Source organism: Rhinatrema bivittatum, chromosome 16 (assembly GCF_901001135.1).
Source record: "Rhinatrema bivittatum chromosome 16, aRhiBiv1.1, whole genome shotgun sequence".
Taxonomy (NCBI): Eukaryota; Metazoa; Chordata; class Amphibia; order Gymnophiona; family Rhinatrematidae; genus Rhinatrema; species Rhinatrema bivittatum.
This window is the reverse complement of record NC_042630.1, coordinates 44,865,136-44,891,145: the sequence shown is the minus strand read 5'-3', so window position 1 is coordinate 44,891,145 and position 26,010 is coordinate 44,865,136. Positions and strand designations below refer to the sequence as shown.

General features: G+C 44.2%; 1 protein-coding gene across 1 annotated transcript in view; it reads right to left on the bottom strand.

Moving 5' to 3' along the window:
* Positions 1 to 26,010, bottom strand: part of LOC115077582 (olfactory receptor 5V1-like) — a 70,549-nt gene that overhangs the window by 42,088 nt on the left and 2,451 nt on the right. Inside the window, exon 3 of the mRNA XM_029579879.1 lies at positions 5,601 to 5,765. Within this exon, the coding sequence (XP_029435739.1) occupies positions 5,601 to 5,765 (165 nt within the window). The remainder of the gene's footprint in view (positions 1 to 5,600; positions 5,766 to 26,010) is intronic.

Below are 26,010 nucleotides of genomic sequence, written 5' to 3'. Positions count from 1 at the left end.
ATCTGCCATTTGGAAGCCCCAACTAACAGTCTCATAAAGTTCTGCAATTCATCACAATTCGCTTGAGATTTAACTACTCTGCATAATTTTGTGTCATCCGCAAATTCAATCACCTCACTCATAATACGCCTTTCCAGATCATTTATAAATATATCAAAAAACACAGGTCCAAGTACAGATCCCTGAGGCACTCCACTGTTTATCTTTTTCCACTGTGAAAACTGACCATTTAATCCTACTCTCTGTTTCCTGTCTTTCCTGTCTTTTAACCAACTTGCATGGCATGGTCTGGACTATGATACTGGATCCATGATGGTGCAGGTAGGTTTTTATTTTTCATTTTGGGGTATTGGTCAATTCCATGGCTTTCAGCTTGGGCCTCCACCACGACCCCAGCATCAGACCTGGGCCTAGGCCCAACAAATCAATTTTGTTTTCAAAACAAAATGAGAAAAACAATGAAATTTCATTGAATTTTCAAACTTTCACCTTGATAATGAAATTAAACAAAATAGGAAACTTCATCTAATTTCCTATTTCATTTTTCACGAACGCCCATCCATACTTCTTCTCACTGCAATGGCATAAGATTTTTATGTTGCGATATGCATTCACCTACGATAGACCATCCTCATGAATAAGAGGGTCTGTGCCCTTCTGGCCCACCTGCTCCTCCTACCTTACAGTCATCATTCTGTTATATGGGTCTGTGCTAGGAGTTTTTATACAGCCCAGATTGGGGGATGCTGTGAAATAAAACTGTTTTTTGCAGGTAAGGCATAAGAATGCAATTAGGAATTATTAAAGTGCAAGTGGAGATCTTCTGACTGGCATTGATCTGGATATTTTTACATTTAGTGATACCTACAGCAACTGAAACAGTACAATGAGTAGGTACTGGGGTAGGATGGGGTGGATTGGTATAGGACCATGAATTGATTTTGCTGCCCCTTTGAGTGATGGTACCTTGAGTGGAAAAACCTTCTCACAGAGTGAGATGCTAGTTGAGTGAGCTGCTGAGAGCCTGGATACCATTAGTAGTAAATATACATCTAATTTAAAAGGGTGGTTACTAAATTTAAGTTAAATAAAAACACTATAGAATTAGCGTGAGTGTTGCATTGTTATTTCACACATAATTCTAGGAATAGCTTACCAGATTTGGGCAGCTGCATGCATGAATTATTGCAACAATGCAATCAAGAATGACTCAACCCCAAGGCCAAACATTTGTAAGTGGTTCAGTATCTGCTTCTTCCAGAACTGGGATCTCAGGATCAATTCCATAGTTGTACTTTAACTTTATAACCACTGAACTACAGCTAGCTAATTTTTTTAAATTATTTTTTTATATCCACTGCAAATTGGACTGAGTCCACAACATTGTCATAGCTATATACCTTCGATACAGTGATAGTCATCGATGACTAGATGGAGTTCATCCATCAACTTGCAGATGAAATGGTCCAAATATATCATGAAGGCAATGCTTGTTTACAGAGTCCTCGTTCCTGAGCATTTTCAGGAGTGTAATATCAATATGGACAGGGTTGGGCAAGGGGGGTCCCAATGTTCCTGTGGTAGATTTAATGGTCCCTGCAACCCAAATGAACGTCCCAATAAGGTAAAAAATGTCACTGGGGGATCTAACTTGACCCCTATCCCCATCCTGGGGCTGCCAATTGAGGAAGTCCCACAAACAAGTCACCTTGAACCCCCCCTTTTCATTAAAATAGTACAGAGGTAGTGTCCCTCATTCCCACAACCCCAACTCCAGCATCTGACACTGTCTCACATAGGTATAGTTTGGTGTGCATGGGAAGTGGTGTCCCCCAAAATAACCTGAGCTAGTGCTGTTTGTGCCCTTTCTAATCATATGAGCTCCCTAGCTATTATATCCCCTGAATAAGCAAACTATAACTATGTTTCAGTAGCTTTATCTTTTACACAATGTAAGTCCAGTGTCCAAGGCCCATCCACATCGAAAAGAATCCATCTCCCACTAGTGATCCAAATTTTAAACTATGACACCCCCTAAAATCCAGCTTACCATATCCAGGGCTCCAAAATGTCTAAATGGAGCAGGAAGAATATTCAGGCAGTCCTATCCCAACTGCCAGTATGTAAAAAGGTACCAGCTGTCCTGTGCCAGTGCCATTTCTTTTGTCTGGAATTGCAGAAGTGCAGAGGTAACTCTGCATAACAACATGACACCTGCAATTTGGTCAGCTGATGCTATATTTACAAATCAGAAGGTAGGGCAGCTGCTGGAGGATCAATCCTACCCCGTTTAGAAAATTTAGACCTGCAAATAGGGTAAGATGGATTCAGAGTTTTCATTTTTGATTGCCGGAGATGGACAACATCTTTTTCTCTGCCTCCACCTGCAGTTGACCATCGATCCTGCCACCCCCTCTTCCCCTCCAGGTGTGCCGTCTCATGCAGTGGCACAGTTTGCACATCCGGTAGCTCCAGGCCTAGTAACCAAATGCAGACAGTGGTAATTAATGAAGCCCAATCTGGTGAAGTTAAAGTGATCAGTTGGGTTATGCAGTGCTCGGTGCTAGTACCTGTTCTTTTCCATATCATTGTTAGCAATACTGTAGAGGGACAAGAGAAGTGTGTGCTCGTTTTCAGATAATACCAAAAAACTGTAACATCATCCACATGTGGGAAGGGTTAAACAATTAAATGGGACAGGAAAACACTGAATAAATGCTCAAGGACTTGGAAAGTGAGTTTTATTTATTTATTTGACAATAATCCAGCTATAACAGAGGAACTGTGCTAAGTGAATAACAATTAAGAGGTTTACATTCAGCGCCTCAGCTAGTTAGCAGTACAGCTTGGCCATTTAGCTTAATAAATGTATTCTCTTAACTTAGCCCATATATCAGTGGATTAGCCATTAAAGCTATCCATATAAGTTTATCTGGCTAACATTAGGACAGCTATTTGGGACACCAGAGTTAGCTGGATAAGTTTCCTGGATAATTCTGAATATCAAAGTTAGCCAGATAATTTCTCCAGCTAACTCACCTCTTCTCAGTTATGCCCCCAGAATGCCCTCAAATTAACCAACTGGGACATTGGATACAATAGCATCATCAGAGCTCATAATTGACATTTGGGCAATCCCACAAGCAATAAGTTCATCAGCGCAGAAATCAAGACCAGGCCCTTTTTTATTTGAGCACTGAAGTGGTCATCTACATGATCATAGTTTTTTTTCCCTGTACTATTCTTTTTATCACTTCTAATGAGATAAGTACAAAATTTAATTATAAAACAGTTGGATATGGTTTCTCTATTGATAAATATTAAAGGCTTATATATTTATTATTTTTATATACAGACATTTAATCTCAATCGAGATATCACATTGGTTTACATTCAGGTACTGTAGGTATTTCCCTATCCCCAGAGAGCTTACAATCTAAATTTTTGTACCTGAGGCAATGGAGGGTAAAGTGACTTGCCCAAGGTCACAAGGAGCAACAACAGGATTCAAATGCTGGTCTCCTGGTTCATAGGCCACTGATCTAATCACTAGGCCATTCCTCCTCCCACAAAACAGTTGGTAGGTTGGGAATTGGTAAATGACATTGCCTGCAGTGCTTTCTACATGATACAGTCTGCAGCCCATTGTGGGAGGAGTCTGTGGATTACGTTCCTAAGCACGCTGATGATCTGATACCAATTCCTGGAGATTTGCACTGTGTGCATTTGTGCATCTAATACGGTTATTACATGTCAAGGCTAAGTCTAATTAAAATCTCAAATCACTTAAGTGCTCAGAAAAGGGAATTGTTATTGCCATTACAGGGGAGGAAGTTTACATGAGAGTCATACGCATCGGTTTTACTAAAATTAAGCATTAGGTGGTTCTCAGTCACCCATGATTTTATCAATCCTATAATGGATGTTACCCACTCTAATCTTTCTAGAATCTCTGTCTGAACCGAAAAGAATATCCCTATGTCATCTACATAAATGTGATAAAATATGAATGCATCATCCAGGATGTCACATAGGAGCCTTGGATAAATAATGAAAAGGGTTGAGGACACAACAGACCCCTGAGGCCCTCCAGCTAAATCAGGAAACAAACCTGAACATTTCTGACCATTTCTGACCTCTTACAATAATAAAGGACACAAACCATTGATAAACATCACCCATAAAACCTAAATGTCACAAACTCTGCAACAACTAGCATGACATATAGGGCCTCATTTTCTAAGGCTATCGCACGCTTATGCTACCAGCACAAGCGTGCGATAGATAGAAATCATAGCGCATGCCTACGAAGGGGACATCAAGGCGGAGTCATCCCCGGAAGAGGAGGAGATGGGGCGTCACCGGGGCTGACTCCATGAAGACGGCGTAGACAGCGAAAAGGTAAGGAGCCTTTTCGCTGCCTATTTTGCGCCAAATAACTACACCTTTTATGGTGTAGTTATTCGGCGCAACGCCGGCAGCGATCGCACCGTGGAGGTGTGATCACTGCTGGCTAGCGGAAAACCTCCCCCTGCTTCACCCCCCCTCCTCCCACCGTTATCTCAGGGGTTCACTAAGCCTTGCGGCATTAGTGAATCCAGGCCATAGTGTGAAACTGGGAATTTTAATGCTTTAAAGTATAAAATCAGGCACTTCAGATATAAAAATCCTCCTGCTACATTTCATTAAGAAGGGCAGGATCTGAAAACCATAAAACAAAAGAAAGATCAAGGAGTAATTGTTTTGGTTAACCTCATGTTTACTTGAAAACAATTTTGATTTAAATAGCTTGAATACTGTTTAGTATCTGACAATGTTGATTTCCTGTTTAAAGCTTTCTTCAGAGCCACATTTAACTCTTTACTTCTCAAGCTGTAAATCAAAGGGTTTAGCAGTGGGAGAGTGACTATATACACTGCATTAGCCAGCTTGTTTGATTTCAGAGAACTTGCTGAGCCGGGCTGCAGATACACACCGATCATAGTCCCATATAACAGAATGAGGACTGTAAGGTGGGAGGAGCAGGTAGAGAAGGCCTTGCTTTTCCCCTCTCTAGATTGGATTCTCAGGATAGCAGAAATGATAAAGATGTAGGATGTCAGGGTAAGGAGAAATGGGGTGAAGCCTGCAAAAACCGACTCTATATAAGTCAAAGTTAGAATATTTGAGGTGTCTGTGCAGGTAATTTCCTGTAGTGCAGTGAGTTCACAGAAGAAATGATTGATTACATTGGAGTGACAGAAAGAAAACTGGGATGTAAAGATAGTCTCTGGCAATGAATTTATTAAACCTGCAAGCCATGAGACAACTGCCAGAAGAGCACAGACCCTCTTATTCATGACTATGGTATAACGCAGGGGATTGCATATTGCAACATAACGATCATAAGCCATGGCAGCAAGAAGTGAAAATTCTATCCCCACACAAGCTATAAAACAATACAGTTGTATAATGCATGCAGTGAAAGAAATAATATTACTCTCTGACAGAAGGACTAAAAGTAATTTTGGCACAGTGACCGCGAGGGAAGTGATGTCAAGGATAGACAAGTTGGCCAAGAAGAAATACATGGGTGTGTGCAGGTGTGGATCAGCACATACTATGCAGATAACAAGGAGGTTCCCCATGATGGCCATCAGGTAGAGGAGTGAGAAAATAGTGAAGAGAGGGAGCTGCAGCTCTGGGAACTCTGAGAACCCCAGAAGCAGGAATTCTGTCACACGGCTGTGATTTCCAGTTTCCCATTGTTTATGCTCCATCATGTGCTGAAGAGAAAAAGAAGACAAAGAATGAAAGAGAAACAAATAGGAACTAGGTAGAGATGTGAATCAAACCAGAATCGGTTCCGGTTTCAGATTCGTGGACCATTGGGAAAATATTTTTCCCACGGTCCAATCGTTGTTTATTTTTTTAGTGGCTGCGCCAAGCTGATAATCCAAACACACAGACCGACCCTTTAAAATTATTTCTTTAGTATCCTGCACCCTCCTGCACCCTCCAACCCCCCCAACAAAAATGTTTAAGTACCAGTTGGTCCAGTGGGGGTCCCGGGGACATTCTTCTGCTCTTGGGCTGTCGGCTGCCAGTAAACAAAATGGCGTTGATGGTCCTTTGCCCTTAGCATGTGACAGGGTATCCGTGCCATTGGCCAGCCCCTATCACATGGTAGGAGCACTGGATGGTCCACGTCATTTTTAAAGATCGTCAGATAAATGATTCACATCCCTAGAACTAGGCAGCCCTGAGTCCAATAAAATGTATATACAACAAAATAAAATGCATATCTTAGGTTTTAGTGCCCACCAATTTGGCATCAGGGCATTTTGCACTGTTTTTGATCTACTGGACCTAAGAGATGATACATTTTTAGAGATGTGAATCGTGTGATCGATCGTCTTAACGATCGATTTCGGCTGGGAGGGGGAGGGAATCGGATCGTCGCAGTTTGGGTTTCTTAAATATCGTGTAAATCGAAAACCGGCACACTAAAACATCCCTAAAACCCACCCCGACCCTTTAAAATAAATCCCCCACCCTCCCGAACCCCCCCAAAATGCCTTAAATTACCTGGGGTCCAGTGGGGGGGAGGGTAAGGGGGAGGGCGGGAAAACCGGCACACTAAAACAACCCTAAAACTCACCCCATTCAACTTCAGGAGGTCGTTCCGGACCCACCCTGGACTTTTGGCAAGTCTTGTGGGGGTCAGGAGGCCCCCCCAAGCTGGCCAAAAGTCCCTGGGGGTACAGCAGGGGTCCGGGAGCGATCTCCTACCGCGAATCGTTTTTCCATACGGAAAAACAATTTGCGTGCAGGAAGTCGTTCCCGGACCCCCGCTGGACTTTTGGCAAGTCTTGTGGGGGTCAGGAGGCCCCCCCAAGCTGGCCAAAAGACCCTGGGGGTCCAGCGGGGGTCCGGGAGCGATCTCCTATGCTCCTGACATCGAGGGACAAAAAACAAAATGGCGCCGGCGCTACCTTTGACCTGTCATATGACAAGGCAAAGGTAGCGCCGGCGCCATTTCTACAACGCAACGGAGGTCCGAGAGTAAAAGATCACACTGGGACCCTTCCTCTGGACCCCAGGTAATTTAAGGCATTTTGGGGGGGTTCGGGAGGGTGGGGGATTTATTTTAAAGGGTCGGGGTGGGTTTTAGGGTTGTTTTAGTGTGCCGGTTTTCCCGCCCTCCCCCTTCCCCCGATTTATGATTTTTTGACGATAAATCGGGGGAATTGTTATTGTATCGCGGTTCTAACGATTTTTGACGATTTAAAATATATCGGACAATATTTTAAATCATCAAAAAACGATTCACATCCCTATAAATTTTATCTTATGCAAACTCTTCTAAAGAACTACTTAAGCATGTGTGGGAAATTTGACTTTCTACCATCCATCTGCCTTTAGTATCTCCTGAGCACATCATTATGTTTTATTTATTTACTTATTTGAAAATGATGATATATCGCTTATTTTGAAAAAAAATCAAAGCTAAGCAGTATACTCAACAGTGCATCATAAGAAAGCAATTAAAATGTAAAACATGGCATAAATATTCAATAATACAATAAAACAAAGGCAGTGATTGACAATATAAAGTAGCATAAAAGTTCAAAAAAACAATAAAACAGATGAGGCAGATGTAACTAAAACACAGAATGGTTCAAGGGAAGGCTAAATGAATATAATGAGCCTTTACTTTTTCTGAAGAGCTTCAGTTCAGTAATTTGCTGTAACTTTTTCCTCAGGCTATGGCCAGTGATAGAGAATGCCCTACTATGTATGGCCTGATGATGTGCTCTTTGCTGGTGGGTATCTGAAGGAGACCCTTGTCAGCTGACCTTAGAGCTCTCCCAGGAACATATCTTGTAACCTACAGGATATGGAGACAGGACCATCATCTTAAAGAGCTCTAAAAACTGCCATCAACCTTTTCAGCCTAAATCTCCCGAGGGACTGAAATCCCACAGTCAGAGACTGACACATTAACACTTTAATACAATCCCATACTCACAGAATCAAATAGTTATGGAGTCATAGCAGGACATCTGTACAATTATACATTAATACACTTATGTTGTCATCTACTTACATAACTGAGCAGTCTGAGAGAGATTTTGCAAAGTTACAGTACAGAGTTACATAGTTATATATCACCATATCACAGTGAAACAGTTGAATGATTACAAATATAAATTTACAAATGTATTGTGTTACACGCTCACACAGTCACACTTATATTGTAACTGTTTTTCACATTTTTGTTGTTTTCCTTCTTTTTTTTTTTTTTTGCAAGCGTGCCTAGGAAAATAAAATTGAAAGCTATATTTTAGATACTTTACATTTATTGAAAATATATTTATTTAAATTGAGTCTTAAAAATATGATGAACAATTCTCTTTGTAATTATACGAGATCATTACTGAGGTATATATTCAAAAGCTGTGTAGGATATTACCTGTGTAGATCCAGATGTGTGCAGGTTAAGAACGCTATCTCAAAATGCACCATCGTGAAGCTGCTAAAAAGTATTTCACGATGTGCATACTTGAAGCAGCATAAAAAGAAGAGCTCATGCAGATATGTTTACATTGATGGAGGAAAGTCTGCACATTCATTGAAGTTTCAGATGTGCATGTGAATGTTTCCTCATGTAAATCCATTTCAATCCTAGCCGGTATAAATATTCACTGGTACTTTTGTACCTGTTTAACTTTTGGTGGGATGTGAGGAAGGAAATCCCTGGTCTGCTTCCCATTTAAAATGTGCTTTATTTTTGCAGGTACAAATGTAACCATGATTCTTTCCACTAAGCTGCTTATGGAAAATTTGCACCTACGATCCTTCTTTGTTGTTTTTCATTTTTATTTAATTCATGACATAAATATTGAAGGTTTTGTGAAACCTGCTCTTATTGCCTTCTCTGCATCTGTGGCACCACAGAACAGAACATTAAGTCCATCTGAGATTACACAGAACTTCCAAATGGGTTCCTTACATCCCGGGTGGTGTTCAGCTGCAGACAGATGGGTACAGACAGATGACCAAACATGGGCACTTCATTCCTTTATTCCTTTCCTTTCAAAAAGAATGTAAAATGTTCTTGAAATGCTAACTTTTAGAGTATTAAGTGCTGCTTCTATTTGAAAATCCTGGAAAATATTAGAGCTTAGTTTTTATTACCTTTCTTTATGTAATCTAATGCCAGGCTTTTACACTAGCTTTTCAGTAATTTTCAGGATTTTGCCCTTAATTTTCAAGAGATTTCAAATCATTTAATAAAGACTAAAATCCCCCTTCTTTCATATTTTTAAGCTGATGATGTTTTTTCAGGGGTTTGCCATATTTTGAGCCATCCTTAATCACATCTCAGATCGAGCCACTCTATCCATTACTTTTAATGTCTAGTATAGCACTTGGGTCTACATTTTAACTTCCTCTCAAAAGATATTATGACAACAGCAGAAAATATTTTGTACATTTTTCTCTGGGAGTGATGAGAACATTAGCAATGATGAATTTGCGCGAAATTTATCCAGTTACAGTACATCATTCATACTTCAGGATTATCATATCAAAGACTTAGATGTCAAGCACATTCCACAGGAAAGCATTTATAAACTGAGGGTACATCATACTGGAAAACATTAGCACAGATTACAATCACTTACTTTCTTGGCCAACAGTTTTTGCAGCACTGGCATGAATTGCCTGATTAGCTGGAAGTGAATATATTGGTTGATAGATTCTTTGGGATTTGATCCCTGGATAACTAGACCTTGTTAATTCTCTTCTGACTCATAAGAATAACATTCTACATTTACTGCATAATTTGGAAAGCAAGTATTCACAGATTTTATGTCAGCTTTCATAGGGAATGTAAGAACATACAAACATAAAAACATGCCATACTGGGTCAGACCAAGGGTCCATCAAGCCCAGCATCCTGTTTCCAACAGTGGCCAATTCAGGCCATAAGAATCTTGAAAGTACCCAAAAACAAAGTCTATTCCATGTTACCATTGCTAGTAATAGCAGTGGCTATTTTCTAAGTCAACTCAATTAAAAGCAGGTAATGGACTTCTCCTCCAAGAACTTATCCAATCCTTTTTTAAACACAGCTATACTAACTGCACTAACCACATTCTCTGGCAACAAATTCCAGAGTTTAATTGTGCGCTGAGTGAAAAATAACTTTCTCCGATTAGTTTTAAATGTGCCACATGTTAACTTCATGGAGTGCCCCCTAGTCTTTCTATTATCCGAAAGAGTAAATAACCGATTCACATTTACCCATTCTAGACCTCTCATGATTTTAAACACCTCTATCATATCCCCCCTCAGTCGTCTCTTCTCCAAGCTGAAAAGTCCTAACCTCTTTAGTCTTTCCTAATAGGGGAGCTGTTCCATTCCCCTTATCATTTTGGAAGCCCTTCTCTGTACCTTCTCCATTGTAATTATATTTTTTTTTGAGATTCGGTGACTAGAATTGTACACAGTATTCAAGGTGCGGTCTCACTATGGAGCAATACAGAGACATTATGACATTTTCCGTTTTATTCACCATTCCCTTTCTAATAATTCCCAACATTCTGTTTGCTTTTTTGACTGCCACAGCACACTGAACCGCAATTTCAATTTGTTATCCACTATGATGCCTAGATCTCATTCTTGGGTTGCAGCACCTAATATGGAACCTAACATTGTTTTATTAATTATAGCATGGGTTATTTTTCCCTATATGCATCACCTTGCACTTATACACATTAAATTTCATCTGCCATTTTGATGACCAATTTTCCAGTCTCACAAGGTCCTCCTGCAATTTATCACAATCTGCTTGTGATTTAAGTACTCTGAACTATTTTGTATCATCTGCAAATTTTATCTGACTCATCGTATTTCTTTCCAGATCATTTATAAATAAATTGAAAAGTAAGGGTCCCAATACAGATCCCTGAGGCACTCCACCTCCCACTCCCTTCCACTGAGAAAATTGTCTATTTAAACCTACTCTCTGTTTCCTGTCTTTTAGCCAGTTTGTAATCCACAAAAGGACATCGCCATCTATCCCATGACTTTTTACTTTTCTTAGAAGCCTCTCATGAAGAACTTTGTCAAACACCTTCTGAAAATCCAAGTATAGTACATCTACCGGTTCACCTTTATCCACATGTTTATTAACGCCGTCAAAAAAGTGAAGCAGATTTGTGAGGCAAGACTTGCCTTGGGTAAAGCCATGCTGACTTTGTTCCATTAAACGATGTCTTTCTATATGTTCTGTGATTTTGAATTTTAGAACACTTTCCACTATTTTTCCTGGCACTGAAGTCAATCTAACTGGTCTGTAGTTTCCCGGATCGCCCCTGGAGCCCTTTTTACATATTGGGGTTAATTAGCTATCCTCCAGTCTTCAGGTACAATGGATGATTTTAATGATAAGTTACAAATTTTTACTAATAGGTCTGAAATTTCATTTTTTAGTTCCTTCAGAACTTTGGGGTGTATACCATCTGGTCCAGGTGATTTACTACTTTAATCAGGTTTACCACATCTTCCAGGTTCAACGTCATTTGGTTCAGTCCATCTGAATCATTACCCATGAAAACCTTCTCCAGTACTGGTACCTCCCCAACATCCTCTTCAGTAAACACCGAAGTAAAGAAATCATTTCATCTTTCCTCGATGGCCTTATCTTCTCTAAGTGCCCCTTTAACTCTTTGATCATCTAACGGTCCAACTGACTCCATCACAGGCTTTCTGTTTTGGATATCTTTAAAAATGTTTTTACGGTGAATTTTTGCCTCTACAGCCAACTTCTTTTCAAATTCTCTCTTAGCCTGTCTTATCAACGTATTACATTTAACTTGCCAACGTTTATGCATTATCCTATTTTCTTCTGTTGGATCCTTCTTCCAATTTTTGAATGAAGATCTTTTGGCTAAAATAGCTTCTTTCATCTCCCCTTTTAACTATGCCGGTAATCGTTTTGGCTTCTTTCTACCTTTCTTAGGGGTAGATTTTCAAAAAGCGCGAATTGGCCTACTTTTGCTTGCGCATCAGACTCAAGCAAAAGTACGCTGGATTTTAGTAGATACGCGTGGAGCCGAGCATATCCACTAAAATCCTGGATCGGCGCGCGCAAGGCTATTGATTTTGTATAGCCGGCGCGCGCCAAGCCGCGCTGCCTACCCCCGTTCCCTCCAAGGCCGCTCCGAAATCGGAGCGGCCTTGGAGGGAATCCTCTAACACCCTCCCCTCATCATCCCCTCCCTTCCTCTATCTAACCCACCCGCCCAGCCCTGTCTACACCCCCCCTTACCTTTCTCCGGGGATTTACGCCTCCCAGAGGGAGAAGTAAATCCCCGCGCGCCAGCGGGCCTCCTGCGCGCCGGGCCGTGACCTGGGGGCGGGTATGGAGGGCGTGGCCACGCCCCCGGACTGCCCCGGGCCGTAGCCACGCCCCCGTACCCGCCCCCAAAACACTGCCAACACGCCCCCGAAACGCCGCGACGACCGGGCCCGCCCCCGATACGCCCCCCTCCGAAAACCCCGGGACTTACGCGAGTCCCGGGGTCTGCGCACGCCGGTAGGCCTCTTTGAATGTAGGCATACCGGCGAGCAGGGCGCTGAAAATCCGCCCCTTAATGTGTGGAATACATCTGGATTGTGCTTCTAGGATGGTATTTTTTAACAATGACTACGCCTCTTGCACACTTTTTACTTTTGTAGCTGCTTCTTTAATTTTTTCTAACATTTTTTCTCATTTTATCAAAGTTTCCATTTTGTAAGTTTAGCACGAGAGCCGTGAATTTGCTTACAGTCCCTCTTCCAGTAATTAATTCAAATTTGATCATATTATGATCACTATTGCCAAGCGGCCCCACCACTGTACATGCAAATTTTCACTTTGAAAGTCACCCTACAATTAACTTGCTAATTTTACTGCAGATTTTTTCTGGAAAAATTATAAATATACTTTTGAAAATTCTATTTTCATTTTTGTGGGGGTAAAATGCAAACATTAATTGACTCATATGAAAGAGGGTACTTAATGGCAACCCTGTCACATGTCCAAAGATAGCCATTGGGAGAGTTTTGAATATGTCTCTAAGATTGAGATTAAAAATATTATGTCAAAACTGAGGGCTTTGTATTCACCTTTTTTAGATTATCTACATGAAGATTGGGATTTTTATTTAATTCTTATTGATATATTGAATATTTCATTCACAGAACTTTTGGTTACTGATTCCTTGAAGAAAGCCTCTTATAAAGCCACAGGTCAACCCATTCTTGAGAAGGATAACCTACCATTTGACAGGTTTGCCAGTTATAAGAACATTTTTATCCTTTGTTCTATTGCTATGGTTCTAGAAAAAGCAGTACTTATTTAGTCAGGCAATTTTTTCTTCAGTATATGCTATAGTGAGGTAGTTATGCTTCTACTGTAGGTGATAAGCAACAACAGAAGTCAAGGGTCTGGATTGAAGTAGGCCACTGAAAAATAAGGTTCCAGGAGGGTGGAATATGTAGGTTTGTTAGAGGTGAGTGTGTTGGTGGGGGGACACTGGAAAATATATGTAACCCCACTCTGGTGTTGTTACGGTTGTGGACCCTTGGGCCGGTTGGAGCAGAAGATGGTATGCTGTAGAGAACCAAGCACACGTCCCAACCGGGAGGCGGCACGGAAGGCTCAGAGAAGGCTTCGACCCTGAGACACGGTGGAGTCCTATGCGACCAAGGACTCGGCGAAGGCTGAAAGGACGGACGACGTTGGGCCCTGGTGACTGACAAGTCTTCACCCTGGAAGCCGGTACTCCCCCAGGAGGAACCTGTAGGAGCCCAGCCGCTGGGACTTTTGGAGATTTGCCCTGGAAGCCGGAGCCCTCCCAGGAGGCGCCCGTAGGGGCCCGGCCGCTGGGACTTAGGTGAACCTTCTGGGCCAGTGAAGACCAGGAAGACAGCTGAGTCGGAAGCCGGGGGTCGGAGGAGAGACCAAATCAAGGATGAGGCAGAAGACGGAGTCGTGGATGGAACCAGGTCGGAGCCAGAGGTCAGAGACAGTACAAAGCCAGGAACAGCAGCCGAAGACGAAGTCGGGGACGGAGCCAGAGGTCAGAGACAGTACCAAGCCAGGAACAGCAGCCGAAGATGAAGTTGGGGATGGAGCCAGAGGTCAGAGACAGTACCAAGCCAGGAACAGCAGCAGAAGATGAAGTCGGGGACGGAGCCAGAGGTCAGAGACAGTACCAAGCCAGGAACAGCAGCAGAAGACGAAGTCGGGGACGGAGCCAGAGGTCAGATGCCAGGAGACGGACGTTGAAACCAGAACCAAGGGGCGGAGGCAGGAGACGGAGTCAGGAACAAGCCGGGTCGGAAACAGAAGCAATCCAAGAGCAGACAGCAACTAGCAAAACAGGAACTCCTGAGAACCTCGTTGCAAGGCAAGGATCTATCCCAGCTGCAGGGTAATATACCCTGCAGCGTCTGACGTCATCCTGGAGCTGTCCACAGTTTTCCCACGCTGGCCCCTTTAAGAGGAGAGCTCCTGAGCGTGTGCATGCCTAGGGGGCGTGGCCAGCAAAGGGGGATTGACGGCGTCTCCCTCGCAGTGGAGATGCCGCCGCAGGTCGCGGAAAGGGCCCAGGAGGCCGAAGACAAACTCGCACTTGTCGGGCCGGCCCCAAGGTGAGTGGAGGGACCGGGACACAGCCCAGTCCCACAACAGGTGTGCATTCCCAGCATGGGTAAGACCATAAACTAATTCGTAACTCTTTGGAGCAGGAACCTTGGCTATCTGTACCATCTCCCTTCCTTCCCAGGGTATAGGTTCATTCAACTTGGGAGGGAAAGAAGTCCTCTTGGACCCAGTATAGGGTGACTAATCCCCTCTCCTGACTCCCCTGAATGATATGACAGTTACTGATACTGTATGTGCTGAAAGTTACAAAGAAGTAACTGGAACTAATTTATTAGTGTCCAAATACATTTTTAATGTTGCAAATTGTAGTAGAATGTCACAACACTGGTCCACAGCCCAACTTAATATGTTCTTTACAGGTTTCACCTCAATAGAGATGAGCTTCATTTTTCTGTGTCAGGTCAGATTTCGGTTTGGGTGCTTCATGGGAAAATTTCATTTTCCCATGGGTCATTTTTCAGCGGTACGAATCGGGATAATGAACCCGAAAAACGAATAAAAAAAAACCAAATCAGAAAAAAAACACCCCAATCCTTCAATTTTACTTTATTACAACTCCCCCTCCCCCACCACCACCACCACCATCCTGATCCCTCCCCAAGACTTACTAAAAGCCCTGGTGGTCCAGCAGGGTCCTGCGAGTGATGTCTCCCTCTCAGGCCGTCGGGCCTACCATGAATCAAAATGGCACCGGTGCCCATTTGCCCTTACCATGTGACAGGGGCTACCGTGCCATTGGACAGCCCCTGTCACATGGTAGGCGCAATGGACAGCCGGCACCATCTTAGAAAATGGCATGGGCCATCCATTTCTCCTTCCATGTGACAGGGCGACCAATGGCACTTGTAGCCCCTGTCACATGGTAAGGGCAAAGGGCACTGGTGCCATTTTGATTTGTGGTAGGCCCAATGGCCCGAGAGGGAGACATCGCTGGTGGGACCCCACTGGACCACCAGGGCTTTTAGTAAGTCTTGGGGAGGGATCAGGATGGTGGAGGGTTTTAATAAAGTAAAATTGAAGGGTTGGGGTGGTTTTTTTTTCAATAAATGTTCCCCTCCCCCCAGCACTAACCCAAAAAAATGAATTTTCCCCAAAGTTCAGGGAAAATCCGTTTCGGGGTTCGGGTCCCCTCGAACCAGGACGAATTAGGCAATTTTGTTGAACTTGCCTAATTCATGATAAAATAATGGAAATCTCTATTCCTCGATCTGTACAGGAATATGTGTCCCAGTGCCAAGGGACATACTACCTTCCAAGGCTTTTGACAAATAGAGTCCCAGATGGTACATTTTTTTTTTATGGCTGGATCACCCCTTCCAACTGGCTTAAATACCAAATGACTGTCTCTGCACAGAGAGATAATCTCTCTCTCCCCCCAGGGTCAATTGAAGCATTGCCTTTTACTCAGCTTGGCCTTTTACTTAGTTGACTTCTCAGAAGGAGATCTTTTCCTTTTTTGATGTGATCCCTGATATGAGGGATGCCTGAAGCAGATTCTCTGGGCTTCAAGCAAGAAGGAAGGGCAGTCAAAACTTCCTCCTGGATCTTGAACTTAATTTATTCAAAAACTGAAATTACCAATGGAGGGTCTCCTTACAGCAGGTCACCACCACTTCAGGGCAGGTCTTCCCTAACCTTGCACATTCCATACCCAGGGTTCCCCGTTGCCTGGGCCCAGGAAGTATGCAGTCTCCAGTAAGGCTCCTACCAATCAAAAAGTTTAAGTCTAAAAAAATGGACCCAAAGGAAACAATCCAAACCAGCCATGTTGTGAACTGGGATGGAAAGATCTATTCTGACCCTGGTCAGGACCACTGAAACAGGGCTTGCTTGGCTTCTCTTACTAGGCCTGCAAAACAACAATATATTAACCTCTTTCTCTACCACTGTACTTCGTATTAACCATAAAGGCCTGTAGCCTGAGCTGCAGCTAGGGAGCTGTTATTTACTATTACAAGTATGATGGCTACTCCAGACCCCACAGAAGAAGGGGCTATGTTTGAAAGGAACCTCCCCATTCCTCATCCTGTACCAAATTAGCTGACACTAAACCCAGGGATTACTGGTACCAGAATTGAATCTCTTCTCTACCCTCTTACATATCATTTGATGGAATTTGGGGGAGAGGGCAAGGGGTGAGACTTGGCCCAGTGGCAGAACATAGATTTTTTTTTAATAAAAAGGAACTGTTGATCTTAACTTACGATCAAAAAAAAAAAAAATTAACCTCCCATTCTAATCTCAGCTGTGGGAGTGTTAAGGGGAGCACTAAGGAGCAGTCCCCATTCTGGAGAGGTAGTGTGACTTTAGACCATGGCGTGACTGCAGAGGAGCTCCAAGGAAGTGCTGAGGCAGGCAAGGTTTGTTCAAGCATGGGCAGACATGCTGAAGTGCAGGAGCCCTGACCTCTGCCAAACCTGAGCGCATCGAGAGAGACCCAACAATGCAATGCTGGTCTCTGGGGTAGCCCTCTGGCCACTCAAGAGCCCTTTCAGACCTGCCGCCTGGAATGGCAGATGCGACAGGACGTACAGAGGTCAAGGACAGGTGATGGTACTGGAACAAGATGAAGTAGACATGGTCAAAATTAAGGTACTTGGAAAGAAGGTCAGGCTAGACATAAGGCAATACACTTGATGAGAGAACAAGGACAGCAGGGTTAAAACTCAGGATGCGATGGAATCCGGGCAACACTCAAAGCAGGTTCTGGATGGAGTAGAGACTTCAGTGACCTAGTGCAACCTGTGACATGGTAGATACCTGCAAGCCCAGTCTTCCGGGGGTTCCGGCCAGAGTAGAGAATTCAGAGACCTGACACAACCTGCGAGATGGCAGATACACTGCAAGCCCAAGCCGCCGGGGGGAGCCTAGGGCAATGCCAGAAACAAGGACATCCAGATACTAGAACATCTGGATACAAGGACATCTGAATACTGAGACATCTGGATTCTAGGACTTCGGATCCCCAGGACACTCATTCAAGAGCATCAAGGAGGCACTGAGAGACAGAATATCTGGGCATCAGAATATTTGGAGAACAGGACACCTGGAACATCAGGACATCTGGACTTCAGACCCCCAGGACAATCAGTCAAGAGCATTGGAGGCACTGAGAGACAGAATGTCTGGGCATCAGAACATCTGGCGAACAAGACATCTGAAACATCAGGCACATCAAGGCAAAGACATCTGGAACTGATGAGATGAAGGCACAGGATCTGATGAAAGACCAGGAACACAGAAGAAGATGAGGGAATTTTCATAAAGAACAGAATGCCTTGAAGCAGCTGTCAATGAAGTGAAGTCCAGGAGCGGACTGGCTCTTTCCAAAGGCAGTGAAGAACCGATGAAGGGCCCTCTTTATAGGACCTAAGTGGAACACCTAGGATGACATCATCAGGAGGGGCCGTGGGACTACTCCCATCACGGGCCCTTTAAGAAGACAGGAGAGGTGCGACCACGCGCCTAAGGAGGCAGGACCAGGGAAAGAAGTGACCATGCCACAGAGGCAGAGCAGAAGTGACACTAGGCCGCAAAGCCAGGACCCAGCGTTAGTGGTGACTTCCAGGCCGCAGAAAGGAGGCTGGGCTGGCTCCATGCCACAGAGGAGGAAGCAGAATGTTGAGGTACCCCGTGCAGGGGAAAAGGTGATGTCAGCGGCCTCCAGGCTGCATGGAAGCACAGTGGCACAGCCCGCCATGCAGGAGAAAGATGTGGGCGGCCTCCTGGCTGCAAAATAAAGGATCGACAAGCGCCTGCGGGGAGGGCCCCCTTAACAGGGCGCTTGCCGGCAGAGCGACTGCCCCCTCCCACTACCCCCCCCACCCGCGGAGTCGTCTTACCGCGGCGGCCGGGTGGAGGGGGGTCGGGTGGGAGCAAACGCCGCAAGGGATGGAGCGCCGAAGCCGGCCGGAGACCTCAGGGACCGGCGCATCGAGGGCGATGACGTCATCGCGCTGCGGCGCGGTGACGTCATCGGGCGGGCGCACGCAGGCGCGCGAATCCTGGCCCGGGGTCTCGCGGGACTTCGGGCGAGACCTCGGGACTTAAAGGCAGGGCAAGCGCCGGACCAGGCCCTTTTCGCTGGCCGGCGCTCACATTTCCACCCACCCAACTAAGAGCAAGAGAGGGGGGACGAGGGACAGTAAGGAGGAGATAGTCAGAAGATAATGTTAGTAAGAGAATTGCCAAATGTACAATTGTCGCAGTAATCAGGGTTGGCGGGGGTACCTGAGTTAGGGGGGGGCCAGGAGGGGCCCAGAGGACACGGTGGACAAACCGTGGTCACAGGTGAAGGAAAGTGCGTAGAGGTGGGCGTGGGCTGCCCGGGGGATGGCCCCATGGCTTGGACATGGCGGGGGGCCGGTCAGAGCGTATGGCGGACTGGCTAAAATGGCGGACGCCGGTACGAAGCCCGGTATGGTCATATTTGACGAACGCACTAATACTCGGGTACCGAAAGTTTGGTTTTATATTAATAATTAATAAAAGCTGCGGCCTATTTTCACCAATATTGGAGTTATGTGTGGTTGATGGATGGTGATGCGGTAAGGGGGGAGGGGGGAGAGAGCACGGCGGTGCAAGCTGCCACTGTTAGAGGAACAGCGGTGATGTCCAAGCCCTGCGATGGAATGGCGGCTGCTCCCTGCCACTGCATGGCAAGGAAAATGTGGCGGCCTCCAGGCTGCATGGAGAAGGAGTTGACGGCCTTCTGGCCACAAGGCAGGATGGTGGAGAGGGGAGAGGCTGCTCATGGAACTAGCACTGGGACTTTACTTAAGTTTAAAACCAATTCAGATGTACAAGAAGGACCATTTTCTTGAAACTCCCATGAGGGTACAAGTGAGGACTTGAAGATGTACCAGCATGTTTAAATGTCTGCAGGGCTGGGCGTGCCTCGCTGTCGTTGATGATGTTCTCTATAATTCTGCTGGACAGTCCCCCAAAGCACAACCTCACTTGGAGGGCTCTGCACCCATGTGGATGTGGGAGGTAGGCTGTTCACTGACTTTATCAATAGTCTCAGAGAACTGCCGCCGAGTCTCTGGTTGATGAAAATCATTCACTGTGGAAAGTTCATAAGCTTTCTCACAATGGCTAAAGTGCACCCAACAGTCAGGGCCTTATACTATTTAATGCAGAGTCACTCACCAACAGTACTTGATGATTTCCCTTCTACCTTGCCTGTAAACAGTGCTTTCTTTTAAAATCTTTGTAGCATACAAAGTCCCCTGGTTGGATACCGATGTGATGTTTCGACGAATACCAGTTAACAAAAGCATTAAAATAATAAATAAATAAATAAATAAATAAATAAATAAATAAAATATCCAGAAAGTCTGTGTTCAGCGGTCCTTGGAATACCATAGAAATCCGTTCAACAACCTTTGGAGCTGATTTTTAAAAAGTACGCGCACGCTCGAACAAAAGTACGCCGGATTTTAAAAGATACGCATGTAGACACGCATATCTTTTAAAATCCGGGGTAAGCGCACGCAGGCTGCCGATTTTGCCGAAATCAGAGCGGCCTCGAAGGGAACTTCTTTTTTTGTCCCCCCCACCTTTCCCTCCCTAACCCACCCCCCAGCCCTATCTAAACTATCCCCTACCTTTGTTCCGCGAGTTATGCCTGCCCAAGGCAGGCGTAATATGCGCACGCGATCAGGCTGCTGGCGGCCATGTTCTGGTCCGGGGGGCTGGTCCGAAGGCCGCGGCCATGCCCCCCGGAATGCCCCCGGACTGAAATCACCCCCGTGGCCACGCTCCCGGACCCGCCGCAAACACCGCGTTGCTTTCGACACGCCCCCGACACGCCCCCCAAGCAAAGCCCCGGTACATACGCATGTTCCGGGGCTTTGCATGCACCGGCGGCCTATACAAAATAGGCCGCCGGTGAGCGAGTGCCCTGCGCACGTAAATCCGGTAGGATTTATGCGCGCAGGACATTTAAAATCTACCCCTTTTTCTTCAGAAGATGCAATTGTAACACAAAATGTAGAATTAATTCCTCTTGCAGAAAGTTCATCTCAACTTCGGCATATAGGCACAGGCACAGGGCTACCAAACAATATCTCATGGGAAATGAGTCCATGCATACAGTTAGGCGTGTTTCTTATGCTTATTAAAGCCAAAGGCAAAGCATCAGGCCACTTCCAAGATGTTTCTTGAGTAATTTTTCTACTTTACTCTTTAAAATATGATTACATCTCTCCAGCAATCTGCTGGCCTGTGGTATATACAGTGTATGAAAATGTAACTTTATACCCAGGGTAATCCCCAAATCTTGCATTATCTCTCCAATGAAATGGGGGCCTCTATCACTTTCAATCCCCTCTAGAATTCCAAATCTTGGAATGATTGCTATCAACAGTTTTATTTCTCTTTTTTCTATAGTCTGTGAATTCACCTTAGTGGTTGGCAATGCTTTTAATGTTCTAGTAAAAATACAGACCACTATTAAAATGTGCCTTAAATTCACTACCTGTGGCATGGTTATGAAATCCTTTTCAGTGCACAAATGAACCCCAAGGGGCAGGAAAATGTGAGGGTGCAACTCATAATCCCTCCCCCACATTATAAAAAGCACAAGTGGAACATCTCTGTGTTATTGCTAGAACTATTTTTCCCATATTTGGTGCCCACTAATGGTCCAAAATTGTCCAGAGTGAGAAATGAAATGAACCTCTCTGGCAAAGTAAAGAACAATGGAGATAGTGACAAAAAGGACTTGATTTGGTCCAAGCCACAGTCCAGTGGGGGTGCAAATGCATCCCTGGTGTTACCAGGATAGATGGTCTTCAGTAGCTTCTCTTTGTAACCTGATAAGATCCTTTTCAGTGATCGGCTCTGGTATCTATAAGGAAAGCAGTTGTGTTATTTCAGAAGGAGGAAAAGAAGGTCCCCTGTCAGCAGCACTTGGCGAGCAGCTGCATTTGCCATTGCATTTCTTTTTTGCTTCAAACGAGTCTCTTTGGAAAGTCTAGCACACTGCTATAGCTAACTGTTTGAGAAGAAATAAAGCCTAATAAAGAATTATCATATGTGCTATTTCTAGTAAGACTTCCTGAAGAAGTTAAAAATCCCCTACTTTTCCAAATAATCACAAAATCATGAATAACCCCAGACAAATATTGTGATTTTGTGAATAGTGGCCCCAAGATCCTTCACTAAAATCCATGCTTGAGTTAATCCTACCAGTTCAGCCCTTTGAGCTGAGCTGTTTTCTATAGGAATCAGTGCACTTTCAATAACTACAAGATTCTGCAATGTCCTTTAGGGATGTGCAGAGGGACGCCATACGTTGCATTCGGGATACGTATTCATCGGGGGGCAGATACGTTGCATACGTCTGTATCGCGCCCCAACACTGTTATACGCCTAATCCTATTTGTTACCCAGCTAAAATTAAATTTACTACAACCCCCCACCCTCCTGACCCCCCCAGGACTTACTAAAACTCCCTGGTGGTCCAGCAGGGGGTCCGGGAAGCATCCCCTGCACTCTCACACCTTTGGTACTAGCTCAAAATGGTGCCGATAGCCTTTGACCTACTATGTCACAGGGGCTACCGGTGCCATTGGCCAGCCCCTGTCACATGGCCATCGGCGCCATCTTGTGCTCCTACCATGTGACAGGGGATGACCAATGGCACCGGTAGCCCCTGTGACATAGTAAGGGCAAGGCTATCGGCACCATTTTGATTCCTGGCACCAGACGGCACGAGTGTAGGAGATTGCTCCCGGACCCCTGCTGGACCCCCAGGGACTTTTGGCCAGCTTGTGAGGGGCCTCCTGACCCCCACAAGACTTGCCAAAAGTCCAGCGGGGGTCTGGGAGCGACCTCCTGCATTCGGGCCGTATTGCCAGTATTCAAAATGGCACCGGCGCTACCTTCGCCCTCACTATGTCACAGGGGCCGATGGTCGGTGACATAGTAAGGGCATAGGGTCATTGGCGCCATTTTGATTGCTGGCAGCTGATGGCCCAAGTCCAGGAGATCGCTCCCGAACCACTCCTGCACCCCCGTTGGACTACCAGGGACTTATGGCAGGTCTTGGGGGGGGGGGGGTCAGGAGGGTTGAGGGTTATAGTAAATTAATTTGGAAGGTCTGGGGGGTCAGGAGGGGACGGGGGTTTTGTTAGATTTTAATTTTTTTTTATATTCACTCCATAAGACGCACAGACATTTTCCCCCCACTTTTGGGGAAAAAAAGTGTGTCTTATGCACAATTAAGCTCTGGGACTTGTTGCCAGAGGATGTGATTAGTACAGTTAGTGTAGCTGATTTAAAAAAGTCCATTAATTGCAATTAATCAAATTGACTTAGTGAATAGCCACTGCTATTGCTACCATTAGTAGCATGGGATTTACTTAATGTTTGGGTACTTGCCAGGTACTTGTAACCTGGATTGACCAATTTTGGAAACAGGATGCTGGGTTTGATAGACCTTCAGACTGACCCAGTATGGCAATTTCTTATGTTCCTATGTTCTTATTTTCTTAAGAATCACACTGATACAAGCAAAATATGAATACTGCATGGCAGTGGCGTAGCCACGGGTGGGCCTGGGTGGGCAGCTGCCCACCCAATTTAGACCCAGGCCCACCCAACTGACACCAGAACTGCAAGGCTGTCGCGGGATCCCATCCCCGCGACAGTGAAGAGGAGAACCCATGCTTGGCACGCCATCACGGCACACGTGGGGAAGCGGTCCTATAGCCATATGGCCGACCGATCTTCCTGTTTGCGGGGGGGAGGGGCGGAGCGGAAGCGCCGTGCACAGCTTCCACTTCCTCCCCCCAAAGCAGGAAGATCAGCTGGCCTCTCCTGCTATCTTCGGGCCGTATGGCCGACCGATCTTCCTGTTTGGGGGGGGGGGGGGAGAGCGGAAGCGCCGCGCACAGTTTCCGCTTCCTCCCCCCAGAGCAGGAAGATCGGCTGGCCTCTCCTGCTGCCACTGGCCTCCTGCGTACAGCCGACCGATCTTCCTGGGGGGGGGGGGGGGGGAGAAGAGCGGAAGCCGGTTTTGTGACGGAGTGGAGAGGTAAAGTAATAATGTTTTTCGATGTGGGAGCATCTCAAGACTAAACCCGACTTAGAATTGTACATGTAATGAAGTTTTGAGAGTTTTTATTGAAATTTAGTTCAAAGAGAAGGTTTAAATAAAAGAATTTTTTGTTTGACTCAATTTACAGGAAAGCACTCATATTCGGGAGTTTTTTATAATGAACAATGGGAGTCATTGAGCCGGAGTGAATTGAGTGTGCTTTGTCTGAATCCGCTCCTTCAAGTTTAGGTAGGAGTGGGATTCAGGATAATGTGTTTATAAATCACAGCGTTGTTCATTACTGTTTAGGTAACATAAATTAATATTTGAATACATTTAATGTTTTAATAATGGCTATGATTAAATGGATGTATGTGATTAAATTATATATAAACACTATAGTATGAAATAAAATTGTTTTTCTCTCTTTTTTTAACATTATCTTATGTATTGTAGACACGAGTGGCGGGAGTTTTGGGTATCTGTTGATGGGTGGTCTTAACAAGAGTATTCCCCTGAAGAAGCCAGCAATGGCGAAACGAGGTCCTTGTCGGGATGAATAATAGAACTGGGAGTATGGAATACACCAGGGATACATGTTTATTGAATGTATACAGGATTTCCATCTGAGAAACTTATATAAGGTGTTTGATGTTAGCGGTGTATTCATTAATAAAGACCTACATTAACATCAATGGGATGAGGATATATAAGGTCCGCTTAGGGTAAGATTCAGGGAAGCAGTAGGAGAGATTTGAGGGATATACTTTAGTGGACTATATGTAAATTTTAAATGTGTATGTATTTTGTGATATGTTGAAAATTCACTATATGTAATTCTTGATAAATGTTCTAGTTTTCAATAAAGGAGTGATTATTTAAAATCAATACTTCATTTTTGAAATAAGTTTATTGAAGTCATTAAGGTGCTAGGTTTCCCCCACATTTTTTAATGTAGGGGTTTTTTTGATATATATATATAGAGAGAGAGAGAGAGAGAGAGAGAGATGTTAGCAATTTAAATATGTCATCTTTGGGAATGTGCATTCTTATATTTTTGTATTTTGCTCTTTCTTAAGTATTCCACTGTTCAGACATTTTAGTTTCTCAGGCTTTCTATTTTGGCTTTATCTACATGTTTCTGTTTCTAATTTATAGTCTCTTATTTCTATATTAGGTAAGGGTCGGTCTCAGTTTTGCCTGTTTGTGACAGAAATGAGTATTTCTAGCATATAGTTTCTCTGTAGTAGTAGTCCAGCCTGTTCTGTTATTCCCGTAGGTGATGTATTAATGTTCTAGGGCCTGGTGTAGTATTTGCATTGCTGCTTTTTCATAAGGTTGCTGTTTGAATCCTGAGAGTCAGTGCTGTGATTGTTTGGCAAGGTTCCAGATGCCTCTTTCTTTGCAAGAGTTTGTTACTTCACAAAATAGCAGTGAGGGTTATTTTTTGCTGAGATTACACCAGAATTTGAATTTTTTTTTCATGTTACTTGTAATGTGAATTGCCCTAGCTTTGCGCTGCACCTGTTCTGATGATTAATTATATTTTATTGTATTTATGTAGATTTCTGGGTTTCTGCAAAGATGGTTCATGAAAGAATGCATTAATTTTTGTTTTATTATATGATTGGATTTGATTGTTTTCTATACTTGAAATAATTGAAGTAAATTATTTTAAAGTTTCATACATGACACATAATGGCTGTTGCAAACTACTTAGAAAGCCATTCTAGGGTGCAGTATATGGCATTATTTATCAGTAAGAAAACAACTAGTAGACCTGCATGCCTTGTGCCCACCTATGTTAACCTTGTGCCCACCCAAAAAATCAATTCTGGCTACGCCACTGCTGCATGGACAGATTAAGTTACACGTGTAAATTCCATTTTATGTGCATAAAACTTCATTGTGGTTCTGTAAAAATTGTACATGCTTGAAGACAAATTGAACAGATGCACATCATGCACTTCATTACTTTACTCCTTTAACTCCTCTTACTTGATATTCTTTGACTACCTATCTTCAAACCTCATTGTACTATGTTGCTTTCTAAAGCACCTTGGATGAAGGCATCAGCAAAGTACCGAGAGAAAGAAAGAAATACATTAACCCAATTGCTTTGTACAGGCAACAGTGCACCAAACTATACAGAAGGATACAATTTTAACAGAGCATCTAACTTGAATGGTGCTTGTGTAATCTTCATCCCACACATTCCCAGCTGATTTTTCAATACAAGGTACCTGCAGACATTGGGGTATAT